At 42.5% G+C, this 24,421-nt stretch overlaps 2 protein-coding genes across 4 annotated transcripts; one reads left to right on the top strand and one right to left on the bottom strand.

The window, feature by feature from the left end:
- Positions 1 to 9,529: 9,529 nt before the first annotated feature.
- Positions 9,530 to 15,598, bottom strand: dmap1 (DNA methyltransferase 1 associated protein 1). The gene is made up of 10 exons (XM_069150550.1): positions 15,160 to 15,598; positions 14,797 to 14,888; positions 14,188 to 14,383; positions 13,879 to 14,037; positions 13,610 to 13,777; positions 13,229 to 13,414; positions 12,750 to 12,821; positions 12,051 to 12,123; positions 11,157 to 11,509; positions 9,530 to 10,329 (listed from the first exon to the last, which is right to left on the bottom strand). The coding sequence occupies exons 1-10, from the start codon at positions 15,253 to 15,255 to the stop codon at positions 10,270 to 10,272; spliced, it is 1,455 nt and encodes a 484-aa protein (XP_069006651.1). The 5' UTR covers positions 15,256 to 15,598; the 3' UTR covers positions 9,530 to 10,269.
- Positions 15,599 to 16,699: 1,101 nt separating this feature from the next.
- On the top strand, positions 16,700 to 24,418 carry hnrnpm (heterogeneous nuclear ribonucleoprotein M). Of its 3 annotated transcripts, XM_069150548.1 has the most exons (16): positions 16,700 to 16,966; positions 17,906 to 18,087; positions 19,645 to 19,697; positions 20,446 to 20,453; positions 20,651 to 20,744; positions 20,845 to 21,087; positions 21,338 to 21,491; positions 21,596 to 21,645; positions 21,734 to 21,791; positions 22,145 to 22,309; positions 22,405 to 22,452; positions 22,768 to 22,836; positions 22,931 to 23,032; positions 23,126 to 23,715; positions 23,811 to 23,862; positions 23,961 to 24,418. In XM_069150548.1, the coding sequence occupies exons 1-16, from the start codon at positions 16,893 to 16,895 to the stop codon at positions 24,122 to 24,124; spliced, it is 2,106 nt and encodes a 701-aa protein (XP_069006649.1). In that variant the 5' UTR covers positions 16,700 to 16,892; the 3' UTR covers positions 24,125 to 24,418. The 3 variants fall into 3 exon arrangements, with proteins under 3 accessions (XP_069006649.1, XP_069006648.1, XP_069006646.1); XM_069150547.1 differs by lacking the exons at positions 16,700 to 16,966; positions 17,906 to 18,087; positions 22,931 to 23,032 and having other exon boundaries at positions 18,101 to 20,453; XM_069150545.1 differs by lacking the exons at positions 16,700 to 16,966; positions 17,906 to 18,087; positions 22,405 to 22,452 and having other exon boundaries at positions 18,103 to 20,453.
- Positions 24,419 to 24,421: the final 3 nt, after the last annotated feature.

The raw sequence follows: 24,421 nt of genomic DNA, 5'->3' as shown, positions 1-24,421 counted from the left end.
TGTGTGTGTTTGTCTTTGTGTGTACGGGGCATGTGTGTCTGTCTTGTGATTAATGAGCAGCAAGGCCTGATGGATTGTCCTGATCACAAAAGGGACACCATGTTGAGACCACACACACACACACACACACACACACACACACACACGCACACACACGCACACACACGCACACACACGCACACACACACACACACACACACATCAAGTGGGGATGGACTACAGTGCAACAGACACACACACACATGCAAATGTATGCATACATGCACACACATACACTCTCTGCTCTTGGTCCAGTCGTAACAATTGTTGTAAAACATAAGACATTGAGAGTGGAAGTCAGATTAATTGACAATACAAGCAATGCATGGATGTGTGTCAGGCGTGCTGTGGAGGAGCTGAAGGTGCAAACAAATGTGATACAAGGTGGAAGACAGAGTGAGCACAAGGGCCACGTTTTATAGCCTGGACGGCCCAGCTGAAATTCATCAGCTGGTGACCCTTCCACATCAGGCCAATAGCCTACTGAGGTTGACCAGGACAGACAGTAGGAGAGGTTTCCTGAGGTGAATATGTGACTTGAGTGAGCAAACACCTTCCTTATCTCATGTCTCTCTTCAAGGTTACATTGTGATGTGATCATAAGATGAGGGGTTACCCTGGCACACACAATCAAGACTGCTTCTACCCTCTGCAGCGAACACATGTAACAACGCGCCTCGTTTTGCGCCTCTGTCGTGCATGTTTCTGTCTTTGGTGAACTGGGTTATTGCGATCTGAATCCACTTTGCAAAGCTTCCCGTCTGACTGAGTTCTTAAGGTGATTCGCATCGATAAAGGAGGGCGCTCTTGGATCCAATGAATCGCATTTGGAATATCCCATTTTGCAACACAAACACATGCAAAGGTGAGGACGCATACACGCACATACACCTTCTCCCCCCTAGCAGTCTGATAAGGTTGCCTTATCAGAAAGGAAGGGGGAGGGAGGAAGAGAGAGGGTGTGGGGGTTGCTGTGTGATAATGGCTTTCACCAAATCCCTCCTCTGTCACAGATTAAAATGCCTGCTTGGAGAGCATTAGCAATCTTTCTTTTCATCTGTCTCCTCATTTTTTTTTCTCTGTCCGCGAGTGCCATCGGATTTCTGGGCCAATCTATTGTCACAGGTCTGCCACACATACAAGGAGAAGTCAACCTCAATCTGATAGGCCATTGTCTTATTCTCCCCATCACTGATTCCTGCTCATGGTATTGATCGCAAAGCTGTCCCCCCTCACATCTCATCACATCTCTCGGTGTGAGGCGGTGGGTTTGAGTGTGTTTGTGCCTCTGTCAGTCAGTCTGATGGAAGATGTGGTCAGTGTCCCAGTGGAAGAATCTTTCCACTGGGAGAAAATGCCCAAATAAGAACTCCTTTTTTTGTAATGACACAGATCTATAAGTGCCAGGGCCGCGTGCTGTAACTATGTAGAATTGAACCCAGTGGACTTGCTCCTAATCTGGTCACTCCAGGTATCAGGAGATCACAGAAGTGGAGTGAAGAAGCCACTCGAAAACTGTGACACTGCTCAGCCAGCTTCCCTGTAACCCCCTCCCTTCGCCTCCTCCTCACTCTTGCGCCTCCTCCACTGTGCCTCACAGGCCCGTCTGTCACCCCTCTATAATTATGAGGAGTGAGAGTAATGTGTTGCAGTATGAATAGGATTGTCGGCCTGATTGTGATGTATAGGCTTTCATTACCATGTCCAGGCCTGTGCCCTTCGCCATGTAGGAAATCCTATTTAGGCCCTAATTTGGGAGCCTCCCCGACCGTCCCGCCTGATAGCAATCACACACAGTAATTGTGTGCTGGGGCAACTGACAAGAGTGGAGGCAGACATGGAGAGAGGGAAAGAAAGAAGGATTGGAGGAGGAGGGAGGAGGAAGTCCTGACAGTGATATATCTGCATAGTTTGGTACATTATTCAAGTCATCCTCTGCAGAATATACATGTTTTTTTTTGTTGTATATTTCTACTTATTTTAAGGAGGTTTGTTAGCATGAGAATGATTTAGAGGCACTTACTGTAAACTTGGATATATTTGTGTACAATATTTGATGGGATTTTTATTACGGACAACTGGAGGACTTCCCCCCTTTCCTCTCTCTCATTTCGATTCAACAATGCTACATAGCTAATTGGGAGGGGAGATCATGCTAACTAGATAATTATGATTTATGAGACAATCTCCGATGGATATCGTGCATTCTCCCCTGATTTGATGACAACATGTAACCAGCCCTCTAGCAATCAATATTTGTACATTTTCCATGTCTAACTTGTTAGTTTTTTTTTTTTTTATATTTCATTAGTTCCTTTTTAGAGGGGAGGGATTCTCTGCACCAACATTTATGCAGGTCTGACTCCACTCATAGGCTTGTAGATAATGAATGTCTAATTGACTCATTTAAATACTGTTTGCCTGCAGGAGGGCCTTTGCATTAAATGTTTGATTGCCTTCATATTAACTGTCATTAATCCCCTCTGCTTTTAATAAGGACTTTATGAGGCTTTCTTAAAACTTCTCATCTACCTCACCGTGGCCTTTGCATAATTAAGTAGAATATTCAAAAATATGGAAATGAAGGAGCTCTCAGGATTTGACTAATGGTCTTTGTGCCACAGATTTCTAATTATAGGCAAACGTTTGCATTTTCAGCTCTGCACTGGGCCATGGTTCATTAGCTCGGGTCAATGTGGTTCGATACAGTTAACTCTTCTTTTTAATGTCCGACTTGAGCCTCACCCCCCCTACACACACAAAAGCATTTGATCGAGCTGGTAGAAGTTTCTGTACTTGTTGTGTTTCCTGACACAAGGTTTGGCACATCCAGGCACCGCACTGTCCCTCAGAGGAAGATGTATGGCACAGAGCGAACTTTTGACAGCCATTACAAACTGTCACTGTGCCAGAGTGGGTGAGAGACACAAACTTGTCTGTGTTTATAGCTTAACTGATCCTCTTATTCCTGCTACTCCTCCAGTCTCTCTGCTCTGCCCTAATCTCTCTGGGGGTCTTACTGGCCCAGGATGACAAATGGGAAGGAGAGGCCAGCCAAGCGTGGGCTGTGTGGAAAGGCTCAGGCCGGGGGTCTCACTAAGCCCCCTCAGCTCCGCCCTGGATCATCTCTGACATGGCATGTACTAACCCCAAGGATGAAGAGGCCACACACATCACACACAAACCCAGGTGTCTGTACAGGACGCGCAACCGCACATACAACACGTGTAGCCACAGGGAAACATAACAAGAGATAAACTTCTGATCAGTACACTGCACCGGATTGATTTGTCTCATAGACACCCTGAGCTGCTGCTGATACCTTGTATCACGTGTACACACACACACACACACACACACACACACACACACACACACACCTGCTACCTCTCACACTTCTCAGCTGCTCCAACCATCCAGGGCGGGCAGCTCAGAACTGGTGCCACCAGATAAAACCCAGCCGGCTCTATTTCAGTATACACAGTCCAGCTCAATAAGAGCATGCACTAAATGACTGCACTGTAATGAGTGGCTGTGTGGCTGTACTCAGAGCTGTGACACTGACAGCGCATGAGAATGTAATGCGTTGAAGCCTCCCCCCCCCTCTCCGTCTCTCACTAGCTCCATGGTCCTCTGCGCCCCACTGCCTCTCAGCCACGGGATCAGCTGCAGGCGCTAATGAAACGTCAGTCAGGTAATTGAGGCTCTGGTGGTGGCGGGCCAGCCAGGCAAGTAGTCAGCCTGTGTGGGTGATGACACTGGGACGATAGCAGCTATACTCTCCCACCAACCCCCTATGGAGCATCACAGGAACTGCTCCAGTACCCAGCGGGGTGTAAAACATTGCATTTATGCTGACATTTCTCCATGCCTTCCTGTTTGTGCTACAGAGACATTTGAGCGACGAGCAGGATGGTGTGTGTTGGTGAGTTGAGTCGTCAACTCGTCCAGACGTTGTTAACCAGCACAGTGAAAGGTGCTGTTGGTGAGGAGGACGTTCTACCAGCAGCCTGAGTGACGAGTCAGAGGTTAAAATCCTTTGTTATTGCACCCCAGAGTGATGTTACCATCCCTGCCATCCGCTGACCTGCTCAGCACCCCCAGTGAGTTATGGGTAATGTTTAATTCCCCCACCGTGACAGCTGTGGATCCGCATGGTAAATTGGATTTTTTTTTTTTCTTTGTTAGAATTGTGCTTGTGCAGGTAAAGAGAGGGAGAATGACATTCGCTGCGGTGCTTTGGCGAGGTAACTCTGTCACATATTGTTCAGAGCCTTCTCTATCACTGACAAATCAAATCAAACCGGTTTGTTCCTGGGGGGTGGGGGGGCGATAGGACACCAGAGTGGAGCTGATCTGTCCAACCTGGCCTTGTTTACTGTCAGCATGCAATCACAGCTCTGTCCTGGACGGGCCACCTTCTGCTCACCCTGCTGTGTCTCCTACTCTTCATTATGTACACCATGATAGACAATAAAAAAAACAAACAGCCGAAGTGAACACGTATGAACTGACAACCGAACTGAGTGCAGTAAACTCATACTTTAAACACTCCAGGTAAGGACACATGCTGTATAAAGAATCAAGTGTCAAAATATTCAGTCCGCAGAGAAATGCACACAGCCGTATTCAGCAGCTGTGAAATTTGGACGAGCAATTTGTACTTTCATAAATTTGTGATGTCACAAACCCACGCTAATGTTACATGTCCCCCTTCAGCACGGCCCACCGTCAAACCTTTTATGTGGAAGGAATCACCGAACAGTTATTCTATCACGGAGCTAGCAAGCTACAAGACTGAAGCAAACCTGTAGTTGGCCTGGGCGTGTGTTGCTCAGAAAAGAGTCAACCAATCAGAAGAGAGGGTCACTGACACACTATCACTGTGGCTTGAAGATACAAAACAGCCTGTTTGTGGTAGAGCTCCAGAGACAGGTTGAAGAGATGAGATGTGAAACTACTTAAAACCACAAAAATATCATCTAAAGATACCAAGACTGCAAGTAAAAGACCAGAAAAATGGACCTTTAACATCCTTTACTGTCAAGCCCAGCAACTTTATTGTTTTGGGTCAGTCGTGCAGCTCTCACGAAACTTGTTTCTAGCTGAAGCAGGTAGCTGTTTTCAGCAAAGTTCTGACTAATCCAACTGTGTGTTACCCACCCAGTACTGATCAGAAAACAAATTAGACATTTGCAGGCAAACACAGGTAAGAAACTAGTGACAGATATTTGCCCCAGGATTTGGTGGAGAACAAAACAGACCTAAAACGTAAGTGATGATGACATGTGGTCTGAAAATCTAAATATATGCTAATATTGCTCCATAGACATGTCAAATTGGTTACACTTGTAAACCTATTTTGAAGTGTAAGCATGCCCCAGATGGGCAAAAAAATCTTTACTGCTTGAAATTTTGATCATTTTATTTTCCAAAATGTGAGTTGTAAAAAAAAAAGATAGGTTTGTAAAAATAAAACAAAATAAACTATCTATAATGTATTCAACGCGTTTATTAAAATCTAAATACAATATAATTTTCTCCTCAGAAAGCATTTATCACAGCACACATCCATAGAAGAGACATTCAATTACTGTCATGGGTCTGGTTTAACTTTGGTGTTACTGGATTAGAACAAAAAGGATCAAAACTTTCCCTTAAACTGATCTGACAAGTCCAATTTGTCGTTATCATACAACTACACAAGTAAAGCTCTTCCCCTGAAATGACATTTTCCAGTCCATCACTACCGAGCCCTGTTCTTTCATTTCAAGGTAGGACACCTTGAAAGACAACAACATCTGAGTGGAGATGTTCCTGAGAGCAGCACAGTGCCAGGGAATAGGAAGTCTAGATTTAGTCCCACTCTCTGCTCTACTCCACTCTCTTCTGCCTCCCTGGGGCTTTAATGTGGAGAGTGGACAGTGGGGTTAATGCCTAGCTGTAAGCACTGCTTAGCACCAGTGATTGGGTTTGTGTTGTAGCAGGCCTTCCCCCACCAGCAAAAAAAAAAATCCAGTGGAAATGACTTCTACTGTCCAGCCCTGTGGGCACTTTATTTTCCAACCTGCGGTTTCAAGTCCCCTCCTCTTTGTTGCAGCTCCGTGTCCCAGGGGGCACAGGTGAATTTGATGTGGAACAATGATTAAAAGTTTTCTGCCTCAAGGTGACCTGAATACTGAATACACCTGAAGGTGAAAGTCAAAGTGAGGACATGGAGATGAGAGGGGCATGGAGGTGAAAGTCTGATTTGGACATTTGTTATGACGCATAGAAGTGCCAAATCCTGAACTTAGGGAATCCTCCAGCCCCTGTCTTTACACTGCTAATACACAGTTTCTGTCTTTTTACATTGTGGTATTCAGTGATTGCATGTGACAAGATGGCTATAAAGCACTGTGCCACAGAGAGGAGGCATCAACAATCTAATCATTGTCACATCGGCGATTACCTCAAGGTGTGATGTATTTCAACACTGTTCTATCACATCTGCTATTACCTGCCTCTTCCTGCCTTATGTCCCTCACTACACATCTTTTCTCTTAACTGTGTTCAATCACCACCACTGGCTTCGCCTGCTGGTGCAGCCGAGCGACCCCTCGACAGTGACGTATGTCGGCGATTAGCCTGGATACAGTTCAATTATGATAAAAAGCCGGCACACCTCTTAGGCCATGATTAAAGCCTCGGCCTGGCCGTGATAAAGAGATCCCATCTCAATGCCATCACAACCACATTATAAGACACTCTCCCGTGCTGCTCCGCCTCATGCTTTTCACATCACTGTTGCAGAACGTACACTGTGGCCCGGATGCAGCTCATGGCACACGTAGCTGCTGGGGGTCTTTATCATTCACACATAGCTGATGAAGCTTCTCTGCCCACCTATTTTCAATTTAGACTAGTATTTATTAATAACCTTCACGTTCTCCACGCCCATCTTACAAGATATCTGCCATACAACTTAGGAAGGCTTTAGATAGTGAGAGACAGAGAGGGAGAAGGAAGCCCCAGTGTTGATAAATGGATGAGCAGTGATGAAAAGAAGATATCAGAGGAGCATGAAAGGAGAGAGAGGAAGAGAGGCGAGCATTAATCCAACAGCTGGCCGGTCGAGAAGAGAGAGTGAGAATGAAAGCCAGAGAAGAAGGGGAGAGAGAGGGGGGAGGAGGAGGAGGAGGAGGCAAAAGAAAGATAGCCCTTCGGCTGTGTTCTGTCAAGGGAGAAATTACACATTTACGGAGGTTTTTTCAAGCAACAACGGGTTCCATAGATCAAACCTTTGGATTTATGAGCCAATTTTCAACATGAAATATAGACACAGAGAATCCATTTTACCCATGTTTACTTGCCTTCTCACTCTTTTCCTCTCTCTCTATCAAACGGGCTGCAGTGTGTGAATGGCTTTACTCCTGTAACCTGAGCATCGCTTACTAGAGCTGTGGATGAAAATCTAATTGATTGCAGTGATTTGGTAATACTACTTTTAGAAGCTATATTAATGTTTTCTTCTTTGACATGTTGAGAAAAACTACTGAGGTTGGAGACGATCAAGAATTTTCCAAAAATTTTACGTTTTTTTTCTTGCTTTTGAGTAAATTTCTTCTGTCGAACCGACAAAATAAAACTTGATTTCAAGACTGGTTTAAACGTTATTGTAATTCAAAAAATATTCATATAATTAAAACTGCAAGCAGTGATATGCGGACCCTCGCATACTGCACGTCGGGGATCCAGCGTGTCGGGGCCACCGGCAGCAAGCGAGGGTCTGCATATTCCTGCTTGCAGTTTTCATTTTTTTCTCGAACTAGTTCCTTATTCTTCTTTTAAAAAAATTGCCTTTTTTTTTTGGCAGCTTTAACATCTTCAAAATCTCATGAAAGTTGGTGCCTGACGCATGTGCAAAGTTTCATGAGGTTTGGAGCGTCGTTTGTCCTTAAACGTCAACTTCCTGTGTCACGGCGAAACATCAAACTTGGCCGCATCCCTCTGTGAACCGTGTGGCTTACCCTTAGGGGGACTCGCTGGCTGTGAACTGTGTGGATTACCTTGAGCGGGGTTTGAACCCAAATCCTCATGAGGTCGTTTCCAGCTCTGACATTACATTCTCACATTACAGGGAGATATTTAATATCACTGCAGACCCCCTTGAAAACACGCATATCTACTATCCAAAGAAATGTCTGCGGCAATTTTGGTCACATTTGAATGAATATTTGTGGACGGTGGAGTTATAGGTTGCTGTGAGGCCAAGAGTTGTCACAATGCACTGTTGCCTCTCAGCAAGAAGGTTTGGAGTTCATGTCCCCCCTTTGTCATGACTTTTTTTTTTTTTTAAATCATAATATAGCATGTCATCCAAATTATGAAAAAAAAAAAAGTCATACTATAGCAAAGGGACCCAAAGGTCATTTTTGGGTCACTTTTTGTATGACATGTTATAGTATGACTTTTGGGTCACTTTTTGGCCGTCACGCCACGGGCACACCGATCGATGAAAACAAATTATTTTGATAATTTTTAATTCCAAACATGTTACGAGTGCAGAGACTAAATTTTAAGTCGGTCCGACAAAATCTGTAGGAGTTTGTTCAAGTACAACGTGTGTGAATCGTCAAAAATGGCGACTGAATTGAAAATGGCGGACTTCCTGTTGAGTTGACGTAATGGTGCGTTGGAACTTTTTTGTACGTCTAGTGTGATACACATGTCCACCGAATTTCGTGCATATAGGTAAATGTAGCCGCCGGGGGATCTCTTTAGGGGGCGCTAGCGAGCCATTTGGCCGCGCTCACTCGCGACTCCACTAACATACTAAATTTTTCACCGGGAGAGACGCGTGTACCAACTTTCATGAGTTTTTGAATGTGATAAAGCCTTCAAAAATGTAGTTGTTTACAGAAAATAATAATAACGCGGAATAATAATTCCTTGAAGAACAATAAGGCTTTCAGTGCTCGTGCTCTAATAACCACTGAATAGTTTTCTGTAATAGGAATTTTGTTTAGGAAAAAAAAAAGACCACCAAATACGGTGAATACAATTTGAAGACATTTGCAGCCGAAATATTCCGATTTTATAGGTGTAGTGCTACATAGATAGGTGTAGTGTATATAGGCTACACACACACACACAGTCTGCTCAAATCACCGTGCTCCCCAAACATATTCAAAATTTGCATAGAAATTAATGTCTAAGTGGGCTAAACGACATAATTGACATGCAATTAGAAATATTACGTGGAGGAAACCTAATGAAGTTTCAATGGCTGTGCCAACCTACGAATGATCACAGCTTAATTATCATATTAATGAAGTCATTAGTTGTCACTTAGCTTAGATGACAGGTAAGGTAAGAGTGTCACGATCCTAAAATTTCCTCAACAAATGTGTATTCAACACTGATTACCCACAAGTCAAGATCTCATCTGAGAACACAGACTTGAGAAGTGAAAGGGAGTGCTACCCCGACAAACATGCATAGCCCACAGTAAGAAAAAAACAATGATATTTATTGAATCATTGACTAAAGCATCGTCAAGGTCACCTGAGGACAAACAAGATAAATCAGCCCCACTAGTCCAACATAAAGAATGTGCAGCAAATGAAAGCGGCATCCGTGACCGAAAACGAAATGCACCCGAGGTGGAGAGGGAGCCAGTACTACAGGCTAACACAAAAACACATTTCCAGTAAACACTATGGCATGATTAGGCTACACACGAAAAAAAAAAAAAAAGATGGGTCAAATGAGCATTGCGGCTCGAGGACCTCCCACTCCCGGAGACTGTTCTTTCATTCCAATTCATTTCAATTACCCAGTCATTCCCACCTTCTTCCCCATGTCCCGATTAGCTCAGCCTGGCAATTTACAGTTGATCTTGCCTCATCTAAGGCCAAGCAGTGGTGGAGGCAGGGAGACGAGCAGTAATGGAATGAAATGTCACTCAGTCGTTGCTTTTGTCACAGCGCTGTTGGGTAGGCCAGATGGGGAGGGGCTGGAGAGGCCTCGTTAGTAGGTGAAAAGTTGTGTGTGCGTGTGCGTGTGCGTGTGTGTGTGTGTGTGTGTGTGTGTGTGTGTGTAGGCAGTGGTGTTTCTTCGTAAACAGACAGCAATACGGCTCCGTTGTGTCTCCCCTGTCCGGCCGTAACACTCACAGGCATCTCCCACTGTGATCAGAAAAAGTAACACAATCCCTTGTTCTCCAGTGTGTACAAGCTGCCGCTCTCGTCACGGCTTCTTCACCTTTTTCACTGAAGACGAGCTGGATGCCGATTCTCTCCGTTTGCGCTGAAATGTAATACACAAGACGGTAACATCAGGCTGTGGCAGGGTTCACCTCTCTCTCCGTGGCACTTTGTCTTCAGTCACCAGAGCTTACAATCAATTTCTAGATCATGCTCGCTGAACTGCTGTGCAAACCGGCCATGAATAGTGAATGTTGTTTAATGAATGACAGACTCACCATGTGGCGCAAAGTGACAAGTGCAGCAATTTCTGTCATTTTTTTCCCCCCTTAATTGCCCCTAATTTCTACCAATTTGAAATCAATTCACTGTTGTACTCGTCACTCCCACTGTTGGTCTGGGGAGGGTCGGGAGTCTCATCAATACATCTGGAGCTAGTAGCTGCTTGTTTCTATCTACCAGCACAGAACTTTATTATGTGGATATACAAAGGTTCACACGATCTACCCAAATCCACACAGAAACACCAGATAAACACGAGGAGTCCCTGGTGCAGTGAGAAAGGCTGTCTTCCACACTGGCTTCTCACCTATTAGATGTCAAATGGCAGCTGAGTGGTAGGAATACAAAACCTTCTAAATGCGATCAGCAGAACTTGACTGACAGGCTTTTTTTGTCCACTTTAAATCACTGACAAAAGATTTTATAGTAGTGCATCATCAGAATGAAAAGCTTCATTTGTTTTTTTTAAATAATACAAAATGATGCAGTGTTTGAATTGTGAGTACCTTTCACCAGCAGGATTCTAGTTATTATTTGGAGATGTTATAATTTCTGTATTTATAAAAACAGTTTGAAGGTAGGTTGATATCCTCTCTCAGTTATTGAAGATGGTTTACAAAAGTTTGGCTCTGATCTGTGCGGACTTACTGAGTTGGGGGTGAGCGGTGCTCCTACAACGTCAATGATCTGCTCCTTGGCCTCCACCTTGATGTCATCTGCACTGGGCCACGACTGAGTGTCCCCCCCTGGTGTGGATGCTGCGGTGCTGTTTGTGGCGTTGAGTTCCCCACCCTGCGGTGCGGGGACCGGTCCGACCCCCGTTGCCGCACCACACCCGCCCCCGCTGCCGGCCTTCAGTAGGGCCTCGTATCGATGGCGCAGCATCTGTTGTTCGTACTCACAGTTGCTGTGAGCCTGCTTCAATTCGTACAGCAGCACCAGGTCGCTACGCAGCTCATTGAACATCTGTACTATCTCCTCTGTGGGCATCGGGTTAAGATCTGGATCCACAGGAAGACACAAAGGGAACGTGATTAAAAACGCTCGACTATAACGCTACTTTTACAAGTGTGATGATATTATGGCAACTACAACATGATGAAGTCAAGGGTGCATGTGTCCCCGTCTGTTCGGGACAGTGTTTGATTCAGCATGTGACGTAGATTATGTAGATATAGACAGCTGTTAAGCCTTATTTGCTTAAATATTATTGTTGGTGAGGTAGAAGTCAATGACAGCCACATCTTAAAGACTCTATTTTATCATCACATTCCTGACAACTGATGCTGCCGAGATGCTGCACGCAGCCACTGCTACTGGTTTTGATCAAGAAATAACTCCGTGTTCAAACACACTGACTTCTCTTTTGTTCAGACACGAAAATGTCAGTGGTTAAAGTAGGTGTTACTCAAAATAAATGTCAAGGATTATATAATTTGTTTATTTTCTCTGCTACATTGAAAACAAGGTCTGTTGCAGAGAAGAGTCCACAAAATATAACTGTGAAATGGTAGCAAATTGGAAATCGTTATTTATACTCACCCACTCCTTGCTCTAGCAGGATCTGCTCAATGGCCTTGATCTTCTTCTGACCTACCGAGCTTGGCAGTTTCATCTGAAAAACACACACAAGAGTGTGATTTAAGGTAACGGGGATATTAGGATAAACAGCTCCACCTCGGGGCTTTTAATTCGTATGAAATGCACTTCAGCGGGCCAGATCAAAATGTCTTTATCCACTGAACTCTATCTGACTGATTAGCTGGAGGAGCACTCCACTTCTTTAGCTGTGCTAATGCATTTTCCATAGAGAGCGGCAGCTCCTCATCAGTCTTGAAGATGAATAAAGGTCCTCTTGCTGGGTTTTACAGATATTAGCGGGTCAGTAACAGAATTAATCATCGCAGTGATAATAAGAGATACCTCATGTCAGAAACTCTGGTTTCTCACATACATCAACAACAAGCTTTGACTAAAATCATTCTGATATTAATAGTGAGCAAAAGAAAACTTTAAAAAAATTCAAGCTTCGTATTGTTTTTACATCAATTCCACAGCACAGAAAAACTGCTCGATAAAAAAACAATGGGATTATTCCTGAATATTGTAGTTTCAGGTTTGCGCTTTGTTTCAGATTGATGTTTTAAATTCCTCAACAGCATTTCAGAGCCAAACTAAAAAGTTTAAAATGTGTTCCATTTTTGTAATGTGAATAGCTCTACAGGACCGAGATACACTCACCCTCTGACTGCGCAGTGTGACTCCCGCTGATTTGAAATCAGGGAACTTGATACCAGCCGTCTCTGGAACAGCCTGAAGAAGAAGAAGAAATAACCGATAACAGACAACACATTAATCCTCTCTCTTTGGATTGACCAAACATGGGAAGCATTATAATATTGGCTATGAAATAAATCTCATTTATTTGGCTCTTCAACAGTTTTTCACTAACGGAGACAAAGGGGCTCCTTCAGCTGCTCCCTCATAATAATATAAAATTATGAACACAAACTGAGACAGAGCTAAATCTTTGTTATTTCAGTGTAACATTGCCCTGTATAAGCACTATCATGAGGATGAGAGCTGTATCATTTCAATAATATAAAATATTTAAAGGTTTTTCTTTTCTCTAATGAGCCTTTAATCTGCAACATATTTCTCAGGTATGAATGGTTGGTTTGTGCTTTTCTTAGCTGTTTTTGCGTGAGTGCGTAACATACCGGTTTTTCTGTTTCTCTTTTTTGCGGGAGTTTCTTCTTGGAAACCCTCTTTTCGGCTCGCCTCAGCTCTGTAGTTGTGTCAGCTGCTTTAATGAGTTTCTGCAGATCCTGGGCTTTCTTCTCCCGCTCCTTCTTCCTAGTCTCAATCTTCCTGAGCTCCTGAATAAGATATTCCTCTTCTGCCACCTGCAGGAGAAACAACAGAAGTGCAATCTTGATATTTACAACACTGAAGTCTGGCAATAATGTTTTGTTTTTTTACAAAAAGCATTACTGCTTTAATAATTACAGTTATAACTGGTTTGTGCTCGGTGTCTCATCTCGGCTGGGTAATACTTCACAGCTGCATTTAAAAACAAATCAAGAGACAAAGTTCCTTACTTGTTCAGGAGTGCGGTTGAAGAGCTTCTCCAGCTGCTCTTTACGGCGCCTCTCATGGCCAGCATCAAAGATGTAGATCTTGGGCTCTGTCCCTGAAGCTGCACGGACTTTGGTCAGCTTACCACAAATACTATAATATCGTTCTTTCAGGTCCTCTACAGAGCGTTTCTGAAAAGAATAAATTGAACAATGTCGTAACAAATTATGCGCTTTAATTTACAGGATTATGATTTTTCATGAGTACTGTAGGTGAGGGAATGATCCATTACTCTGTATTGCTGGTGGTCGTAACGGTCGTGGACCACTACAAAGCGTAGGTCAAAGCGCTTGCAAAGGTCAAACAGGTGGTCTGTCTCAGCTTTAGTCCAGCCATCGTCATGGAGATGCATTTGATATTCCTGCTCCGAGTACACCGGCACCTGCACTGTCTATTCAGCCAACAGGAAAACAGAGAAGATACAGTCAGGATGAATAACTAAAATGAGTTAAGGGGTAAGAATGTCAGCTGTAAAAATGAATCCTTTGTGTTTGTACTACATGGGGGATTGGACTGAAAAGGAGACTGCGGTCATCCCTACCTTATTGAAGCGAGCAAAAGGGTAATCCTTGCCCTCCTCTGCCACACGTCTCCAGTGGTGGAATATGGCCCCATCCCTGCGAGCTGGATTCGTGAAGGGCATCCACTTCCAGGGTCGAACCTTTTTACAGCCTAGCTTGGCTTTGACTGTCCTATAGCCTTGAGTAGTATCACTTGGCAGCAGAGGTGGTGCATCTCTGTAGATTAACACGGGGGAAAAAAGTCTCTGTTAAAGTGAGTTTACAAAATAAAGGGATAATCTGCTTTATTTGTTACATAATCTGATAGATATTTAATAAATGGAAATTAAACAGCACATACCTTTGGCTGGGAATACAGCAGTGTATAAACAAAACCTTTTAATGTTTCACTAACCATACTTCTTATTGAACACAAAAAATAATGGAAGAAGTTGTCATTTTTCCTCTTTCTTTTCTGGATTTTAATGAATTACCTTGAATTATATAAGTGGGAAAATTACCCCCTTTTCTTACGTTCATCCTGTTTTCTTCTTCATGCAAGTTAAAAATCTTTAAAAGTAAATAAAACTGTGATCATGCACTGAACTAATGAACTCATAATAATAAAAATAAAAAAGGGGAACCCATACTTCTTGTCTGAATAGAGCAGAGCGTAGACCTCTCTATGCATCCCCTCTGGTCTCTTGAAGGTCAGCGTTTCTGTTGCCTTCTTGCTTTTTTTCTGAGAAACGTGATGGAAAAATGTGTTTTTACACATACAGAGACATTTGCGTAATACCGTCAAGCACATACACACAACACACATCGATCAGCTCAATATCTTTTGCCTGGGAAAGGCTTGTTGTTGTGTTTTGAGTATCCAGTCACCATGAGATAACACCGGCTTCACGTTGTTACCACAGGTAATGAAGTTCAAATGGGATTTTAGGTCAGTAACAAGTGAATGCTGGAATATAACGTGTTTTATGGGTATTTGGTTTATAGTCGCTCACCTTGTCCGAGTTGATGAGGTCTTTTTTGCTGATGGGACCGTCATTATCCCCTAAGCCCAACTCCAGAATATCCCTTACATCAGCACCGGTACCCATGGCTGTTCGGTTTTAATTATATTATGAATTCGATCTTTTCACAACCTGTAAATACTGTTAATTAATTCACACGCGCTCATTCATTCATTGCATGTGGTAACGATCCTGCTCATCAAATCCGCCCCATGCTAAAGGCTACGGCTAACGTTATCATGTCGAAGCTACGTTTACTTTATTGAATTGCAAATAGGAAGAAACCCGTTCGTAAGATCCGTTTCCTTAGTATTACGACGACCGTTTTTCTAAAATACATGAAAGCTACAGAGGTACGTACAACGATTATTTATAAGATATTGTTTAGGCTAGGAGGGTAGTTAACCAAAAACCAACAGTACTTCCGTCCCCGCTCATGTCGCTGTGACAACAATGATCCAGAATTGTTTGTCGCCGCCTTCAGGCCTGGCGGTTTACTGCAGAATTTATTTATTTGTTATTTTTATTTTTTTTTTACTTGTAACAATAAACGCACATTTACTGAATATATATAATGATATCATAATCATAAATAATTATTATAATTTAAACAAACTGTATAAGGTTAACAACAATGTGTTTTTTTTATTATTGCTTGTTTAGTGGAAGACAAAAGAAAGAAACAGCCTGCAGCTGTCGTTCTTTAAAAAGAAAAGAATTGTTTGAAAATGCACATATATGAATATGGAATTTACAAATGACAGCAAGTCAAATTATGATTCAGTTGCACAAACCAAGCAGCACATTTTGAATAAAGCAGTATTGTAGATAAAGTATATAGTGTATATAAAGCAGGGTATGTGTAATAATATGTAAAAATGATTATGATAATAAATGAAATAAAAATAATTATGATAATAAAATGATAAACAGAGAAAATGTAACAGAGGAGGGACACAGAGAAATAGCCATAGAGACACTTATTGAATAAAACATGAATTGTTTAATACTGCGTGCATGTTACTTAAAGTTGCAAAAAGATCACACCCACACCATCAAACACAAATATATTTATATTTGACGGATGTTTTAATCTCCAAGTTGTCTATGTAGTTTATGGCACTGTTATTAAAAAAAAAAATCCCTTACTTTATGATGACTTTTACTTTTGAAAAAAATATCAAAAGTAGTAGTTTAGAATTCCTTGATTCAACACTGATGGTAAACATTATTACAAAATCCAAAAGTACAAGGACTAGAGTTAATGTACAAAGGGACATATTATTATTTTTTTTATGTTAAGATTTGAACATACAGGACTCAATACTCGAGGTTCAAATGTTGTTGTTTTCTTTAATGTTTAAACGAAACAGGTTTAATATACAGAATATAATTTAAGTAATCTGAAGTCGTGATGTTGCAGACTGTGGAAGTACACTAGGTGGCGGTACGCACCGAAAACGTTAGTTTAGGGCGCATCTACTTCTCAGAGAAGAAGAAACAAGTTCCCTCTTCTTTTCAGCCTGACCGTTCATTCCGCCATTTTCCTTACGAGGTGTCGCAGAGGTAGTCGGCGTTTGCCAGTCAGATAGCTCTTGAATGTGCTGTCAAAGTCACCTTTGAAAGCGATACGCTCGCAAATATCAACGAACTTTATTTATTTTATTTTTATTTTTTTTAACAACACGATTTAATTGAACCAAAACACTCAACTGCGTTAGAAAATGTCCAACGAACAGGTCGAAAACGATGCGGAGAAAGCGATCCAGCAGCAGCAGCAGCAGGCGCCGCAGCAGGGGTGAGCCCATTCATCGAGGTTTCCTTTGTTGACGCCTACCATCGAGTTAGCCTCGACGATACTGAAGGACGGTGGTGTTGTACTTCGACAAGTCGTTCATTAAAAATATATATATATATATACACCCTGTTGTTACTATAAATGACGTATCAACGATCCCACTGAGTTGTATTCAGTTGTTTACATGATGTAAAATGTCTGCTGGGAAGCGTGTGTTTAGGGTCCGTCTATTGTCTGGAAGAACCCGCTTTATGATACGTAACCTAATGTAACTCGGTTTCAGAGAGACACGTAGCCACTTGGTTGTGTAAGAAAATACGCGATTGTCGTTTTCCATCCGCTCGTTATTTGATTTTCGACACTTTAATGTGTCGGTAAGTCGTGTAACGTAGCGCGGGCCCACTTTTGTCCAAAGGGCGGCCTCGCCATGCGGCTGAAGTGCAAGTTGCGTTGGTAACCGTTTACTTACTGCTTTTAAAAGTTCAAACCAATTAAGGTGTGTATAAATAATACCTTCACCTGCTGCTGAGTAATATCGCGAAACTTGGGGGGAGGCGGGGAGGGGGATTTGTTTCTTAAACATCTTAATTAGTTTAGGTTTCATAATCAGATTAGAGCAACCCCTTCAGTGTTGGCTGGAGGATTGAGTTGCAGCAGTGGCCTCATTTTGCTCTTAACAAAAGAGCAACGGCCAGAAAAAAAAAAAGAAATTGAAATGGCGGAATCTGTGGTGCGTTTTCGGTCGGGATTGTTATACAGCCATCTGCAAGCGAATCACTTTTATATTACATTTTAACTACAATATCTGTCTTTCAGCTTTGAGATTCACTTGATAATCTAATTATGTTAAATTCGTCATGTAGCTGGACAGACATGTTCACATTCGTGTAAATACGATGCTTTATTGTATTGAGAGCATTCCTTGTTCTGTTTACACAGTGAAATGAATGGAAAACCCAAGATTGACTCTAATCTGAGCAGGAAGGAGAGGCCCCTGAAGAGAAGTGGAGGTGGTCGCTACGAGCCTTATGGAAATCCAAACAAAAGATACCGCGTTTTTGTCAGCAACATCCCATACGATGTGAAATGGCAAGCCCTCAAAGACCTGATGAAAGAAAAAGGTAAGGTATTTAGATAAGGGACAGATTCATGTCTGCTTTAGACATGACAAAAAGTCACAATCAGGATCAGCATCCAGGGTCATTTTGTTTGACCACCGCAGCTCCGATGGGCTCTTTGGAGTTGTATAATGTTGTGCGAGATCTCGTGGGAGTTATTTGGAACAAAGGTTTTGGACAAGGTCTCTCTTATTTGTCCGTCAACTAAGGAGTTGCTGCAGTTTTGTACAAGTGCGGTGAACCTGGATGTTATATTGTACATTTTAGTCTCTATTGAGATTACCAAAAGCATTTGACGTTCCAGTGAATTGGAGGTTGTACATGTGTAAAGCAAGTCCACTAATGAGATAATTACTGGTTTGGGATAATGAACGGCATAATGAGATGTTTACCCCAAGAAATGCATGAAAAACATTATACAGTACTTCGCTGTTGTGTAAAGATCTTTGCCCAGAAACAAGGAAGAGGTTGTTTTCAGTTGCAATTGAATTAACAGTATAACATGGACTCTCATGATGTATCAAATGGTCAAAATTTTGGAGACATGACAAAAGAAATGCTTTGTGATACAGCAATTTTGAATTTCTGCAAGGATTATCCTAAATGTTCTATTTAAATGATAGCAGTTGTATAGTTTTTGGTGTATTGGAAAGCCTTCAATGTATCATGAGTAATTCATTAAATTGTCATTTACTCCTAGGTAAAGCATGTGTTAAGGAAGGTACAATCCTTTTTCAAAAGGAAGGCCAGGTATTCGTGTTATGACAACTGACTGTGGAGTTAAATTGCATTTTCTTTTTTAGGTGTGACCTTGACAAGCAAATGTTTTCTCAGCAGATCTCCATGTTGTGCCAAACGCAGCTATGTGCTGGGGATTTCTTTGGGGTACAGGTCTACAAAATGAAGCAGCTTCTTATGCACTGTCCTTGTCTCTAGAGGTTTGGTCACTGATGTCCATTTGTTGAACAGACACGTGACCTGGAACAAAGGCGTGGCTGTGATTGACGCTGAATCAAAATTCTGAGGAGTTTATCGTCATTAAGTTTATGGTTAGTTTTCTAACTTTAGGTTTCCCCCTAGACTCAGCTGATGGGTAAATGTATTGATGCATTAGCCTGAGGTTTAAAAAGGTGACATTTCGAAAAGTATGCTCAGGTTTGCAATGAAATGGGCTGAGGCATCGAGTGGGTTTTGCCAACTAGAAATTATTTGGTCAATTCTCTTCAGGTAGGAGGTGGTGTTCATGGCATTATATCCAAATAGGAAGGCTGTTGGCCATTTCAACAGTTGTTGTCCTCAGTCTATTGCTTTTGGTGTTTTGGGAGAATCCCAACAAGGACAGGCTAAGAAAACTTAAATTTTTGTTAAAAAAAAAGACTTGAGCTTGTTTTTTGTAGACCTGTACCAGATTGTGCTGCTGAGGTGCTGGGGGAAGGCTCAGGACTGGCAGTCTGAGCTCACTGTCACCGGCTGCCCTCCCTGTGTTTCTGCTCTAAACCCCCATTGTTCTCTCGGCTTCTCTCCCCTTGGTGTGTGTCGTCTCTGGAATCTGATTTGTAGTGGGTGAGGTAACGTACGTGGAACACTTAATGGACGCAGAAGGCAAATCGAGGGTAAGTGCAAATACATACAAATAAAAAAAAAAAAAAAAAATAAAAAAATGAATAAGCCTAGACAAACCTGTGTTTGTCAGCTTTGGTTTCTTTATTTACATTGTCGGGAAGTGTTCAGATTCAGAAACCTGGCGGCGTGTGTGAGATGGTGACAATGCCGGTGGCGTGTTTTATTTGGTGTCGTCTGTGGCACTGACTTGAGGCCATCCGAAGGGTTGATGCTCTTTATAACAGGACTTCAGCTTCCTCGTAGCCAATCCTGTGGGATTGCAGTAGTTGACAACGTCCCTTTTGGTTGCTGGATTTGCTCTCTATGATCTAAAGTGGTCTAGTCTGCAAGAGGTTGTTATAAAGCTGTTAGATGGTCGTTAAACGTAACTCATTTCGTAGAACTGCTTTACTGGAATAGTTACCTCCAATATCTTAGTAGTTGGGAATCCTGTCTCTCTGTGGATTTTCTGCCCTTTGGATGTTGGAAAATAACTCTTTAGTCACTAAACTTGCTCGTATTGTGTCACTGACTGGGTAAAACAATGAGATTAATATTGTAATTTTTGGAAGTACAGAGTTGTGGCCAAGGCTGTAGGCTTGTGTGTTGTTGAACTTTTTGATTGTGCATGAAAGTGTTTATTTTGCTACATTTGCTAATTGCCAATTAAAACATCTGTCATAACCATTACTTTTACTAATTAAAAATTTGCTTTACTCCTTTTGGTGTGACCTGTTCTGACGACTTCAATCAACAAAGGGTTGTGCGTAAGTAGTCTATATCAATTTATTATAACCATTTCCAACTGTTTGTCAAAGTCTCTCTGACCAAATAGAAACGCAGTCCTTTTCAAGTTAACCATGTGGAAATCATGCACCAATGTATTTTAAGAAGAGATGTTTGGAGGGGGTAGTTTATAGAAATTGAATTTGTTGATTCTTCTCACTGTATATTTTTCTGTCAGTGTCGTTGAGTTTAGGACTGAAGAACTAATGAAGAAAGCTGTGGAGAAGGTGAACAAGCACAACCTCAATGGACGTCCGCTCAAAGTCAAAGAGGTAGGCTGCAGAAAGTATAACAACGCTTGTGAAATTTGCCCATGAGACAGAAATCTTAGGTGTGGACTGGCCTGAGACATATTTTTCTGCTTTTTTTAAGGACCCTGACGGTGTGATTGCTCAGAGGGAAATTAACAAGGCTCACGGTGGAGGTCCTCCAGGGGGCCATGGTGGGATGGGTGGAATGGGAGGAGGGATGGGTGGAATGGATCGAATGGGTCCTGGACCAAATGGCCCCATGGTCAACATTCCTCCCAGTCTGATGAACAACCCCAACATCCCCAACGAGATCATCCACGGCCTCCAGGCCGGCAGGATCGGGAGCACCATCTTTGTGGCTAATGTAAGGCTCCAGATTTTTCCAGTTGTTTGTTTTATTCTCAAAAAAGTGTCAATGTATGGATTTGAGTGATGTTAAACCAGGAAACCAAACTGAATTCAGTAAATAATTGGCACCATTGCTTTGTAAAATGAAAAAAAAAAAAGAGCAATGTTTTCAGTTACATACAAACTATCCTTTCATGTTTCATGTGAGAAACTTTAGTCAGCCTTGGCTGCCTAACCATTACTCAAATTGTTCCTTGTGCCAACAGCTTGACTACAAAGTGGGCTGGAAGAAGCTGAAAGAGGTGTTTGGCATGGCAGGCATGGTGGTGAGGGCTGACATTCTGGAGGACAAGGATGGGAAAAGTAGAGGCATGGGCACCGTGACATTCGATATGCCCATTGAAGCAGTTCAAGCTGTCTGTATCGTTTGAAAAACCTTTGGCTCATTTGCACATGTTCTTGTTATTGTTCACTATAATTACATCACATTTCTTCCTGGTATAATTTCCTTAATGATTTCGCAGCAATGTTCAATGGGCAACTCTTGTTCAACAGAACCATGCACGTCAAACTGGTATGTAGCCTTACCTGGACTGTACATTAGATCTCATCATGCTCTGATAATGAGCCTATTCTGATTGTCTTAATGTGACTTTTTACAGGATGAGAAATCCCTTCCCAAAGACTTTGGACCACCAGACAGAGGGGCTTCTCTACCCCGTAAGTATACACCTTAAAAACACAATTCAGGTGACTAGTGAGTCGTTGGTACGTTTTTACAGCCACCTACTTTGCTTGAGAACTGGATGACTTATGCTGTGATAGATCAAGATTAGAACTACAGTATCATATTCCGGTTATTTATATATTGTTGTTATCTCAATTTGGTGCAGATCAGTATATATGAAATATCTTTTTTTGGGGTACACCCCAGTTGTAACTACTTTCTCTGAAGGCCTGATGCTATTCAATACCTTTATTGTGAATTACCCTATGTGTCCACTCTATTTGTTTTGACACACAATTTGTTGTGTAGACAAAATCTTAAAACTGAGTCCATTTTCTCTGCATAGGTGGACTGAGTGGTATTGGTTTGGGCCTGGGACCAGGTGGCCAGCCTATTGATGCTACTCAGCTCAACAGAGGAGGAGGAGGAGGAGGGGGAGGTGGTGGTAGTGGTGGTGGTGGTGGTGGAGGAGGAGGAGGAGGAGGAGGAATGGGCAACATGGGCCCCGGAGGTAACGGTCACTAGGAGTTTTTTTTTTTAATGATATACCTGTGGAAAAAAAGACAAGTGAAACCAGAGGCTCATCATTGCTCTCTTCACCTGTAGGAATGGATGGAATGGGCTTTGGCAACATGGGAGGTCGTATGGGCGGAGGTACATACTAGACCTTTTTTTAAATGGCTGAAGCTGTAACTATTAAGTTGCATTTGGTATAAAAACAAAGTAAGCGCTCGTTTATAAAAGATAATTTCAAAAACATTACTACAATTTATCCCCCAAATCCATTTCAAATCCCTAAAGAATGATTGGGGAACATTTGCAGGAAGTTTGAGCTCCATTACATGTATAAATCATCCGTTTTATTATTTTAAGCTTGGGTATCCAAAGCATCAGATTCCCATACCCAGCATGTTCATAGGTTTTGGGTTGTGCCCTCTTGTATCAAGCCCCTCTTTTCATCTGTGTTAGGAATGGAGAACTTTGGAGGGATGAACAACATGGAACGTTTTGGTTCTTCAGGGATGGGCAGAATGAATGGTAAGGAAGTGTTGGAGATGCACTCCAAACCAAGCGTGGAGCACTTTCACGTTTTGCTGGGCATTTCTAATGGTTTCATCTCTTGCATTGTCAGAGATGGACCGTGGGATTGGTGGTGCTTTTGACAGGGAATTTGGGCGAAATGAAATGGGAATGTCTCGCAATAATTTTGGAGACTCCTTTGAAAGAGGAATGGGTTAGTATTTTCAGGATTTTGTCTGTAATGCTTACGGCAGCTCAGTTGATTATACCGTCCTTCATTTTTTCTTTTGTTTCCTTACTTTTATAGGAAACTCAATGGGTATGGACCGCATGAACTCTGGAATGGACCGCCTGGGAACCAACATGGACCGCATGTCAGGGATGGACCGGATGGGCATGGACAGGATGGAGCGAGTGTCCGACCTGGACAGGCTGGGTTCTGGGTTCGACCGGATGGGCTCGGGGATGGACCGGCTGGGGCCGAGCATGGACAGGCTTGGACCTGGCCTGGATCGTATGACCTCCAGCATGGACCGCCTCGGCCCATCTGGATTCGACCGCTTAGGCCCGTCTAGTTTGGATCGCATGGGCACTGGCATGGACTTCAGCTCCCCGATGGGTATGGATCGCATGGGCAACACCGGGCTGGACCGAATGGGAAGCAACTTCGACCGCATGGGCTCCACCGGAGGACTCGACCGCTTTCCCTCTGGTGGCCTTGACCGCATGAGCTCTGGCATGGACCGGATGGGATCTGGAGGTGTTGGTGGGCAGTTCGATCGCTCTGCTGATCTGGATCGTGGATTTGGTGGAAATTCCTTCGGAGGAGCTGGAACTGGAGGACCTGGCACTGGAGGAAGCAATGTCAGGAAGGGATGCCAGATCTTTGTCAGAAATGTAAGTATTTATGCACAGGTTAATTCAGCTTGATTTGTTTGAAAAGCACAGTCTCGCAGGATTTTAATCATTTTTGAATGATTTTTGTTTTTCAGCTGCCATTTGACTTCACCTGGAAGATGCTGAAGGACACCTTCAACACATGTGGTAGGGGTCGCTGTCGATTCTAAAAAATTAAATCAACACTCCTTATTTGGGGTTTAATATTATATTAACATCTAACATTGGTATTCTTCCCTCCGCAGGCATGGTCCAGTATGCTGACATTAAGATGGAGAACGGCAAGTCCAAGGGCTGTGGCGTGGTTCGCTTTGACAACCCTGAAACCGCCGAGCGCGCCTGCAGGACCATGAACGGCTATCGGCTGAACGGAAGAGAGATTGACGTTAGGATCGATAGGAATGCATAACTTGTTCCAGCTTACATTTGATTTAGTCTCTAATGTTCAAACACTCTGTATCATCTGAATTACTCTTCAGCGTACTTGGTTTGTTAGATATTTGTAACAATAAAACAATGTTATTTTAGTTAGTCATTTGTTAGTGGTGAAAGTGTTTCAGTTTGTGCTTACATTTTACTTTTTTTTTTTTTTTTTTTTTTTTTTTTAGAGACCAAATTTTTAATTTTTTGTTCTGTCATGAGTCACCTGTCATTGCCTTTGTTCTATAAGGTGTTTTGATAATAAACCTCAATATTACAAACAGTT

The sequence above is a fragment of the Embiotoca jacksoni genome, unplaced genomic scaffold (assembly GCF_022577435.1).
Source record: "Embiotoca jacksoni isolate LCO1_2020_lvr unplaced genomic scaffold, fEmbJac1.0.p SCAF_16, whole genome shotgun sequence".
Taxonomy (NCBI): Eukaryota; Metazoa; Chordata; class Actinopteri; family Embiotocidae; genus Embiotoca; species Embiotoca jacksoni.
Note: the sequence above shows the minus strand (reverse complement) of the source record. Positions and strands in the feature narration are given on the sequence as shown.

Bases quoted from the DNA above. Each gene is read 5' to 3' on its own strand.
- dmap1 (XM_069150550.1), bottom strand. From the start codon at position 15,255: ATGGGTACCGGTGCTGATGTAAGGGATATTCTGGAGTTGGGCTTAGGG. The intron at 14,038-14,187 runs GTAGGGATGACC...TTGGCTGAATAG, and splicing joins CTTTTGCTCGCTTCAATAAG to ACAGTGCAGGTGCCGGTGTA. The intron at 11,510-12,050 runs GTGAGTATAAAT...CTGTGGATCCAG, and splicing joins CCTGCTAGAGCAAGGAGTGG to ATCTTAACCCGATGCCCACA.
- hnrnpm (XM_069150548.1), top strand. From the start codon at position 16,893: ATGTCCAACGAACAGGTCGAAAACGATGCGGAGAAAGCGATCCAGCAG. The intron at 18,088-19,644 runs GTAAGGTATTTA...TCTGATTTGTAG, and splicing joins AGACCTGATGAAAGAAAAAG to TGGGTGAGGTAACGTACGTG. The intron at 21,792-22,144 runs GTAAGTATACAC...TTCTCTGCATAG, and splicing joins CAGAGGGGCTTCTCTACCCC to GTGGACTGAGTGGTATTGGT.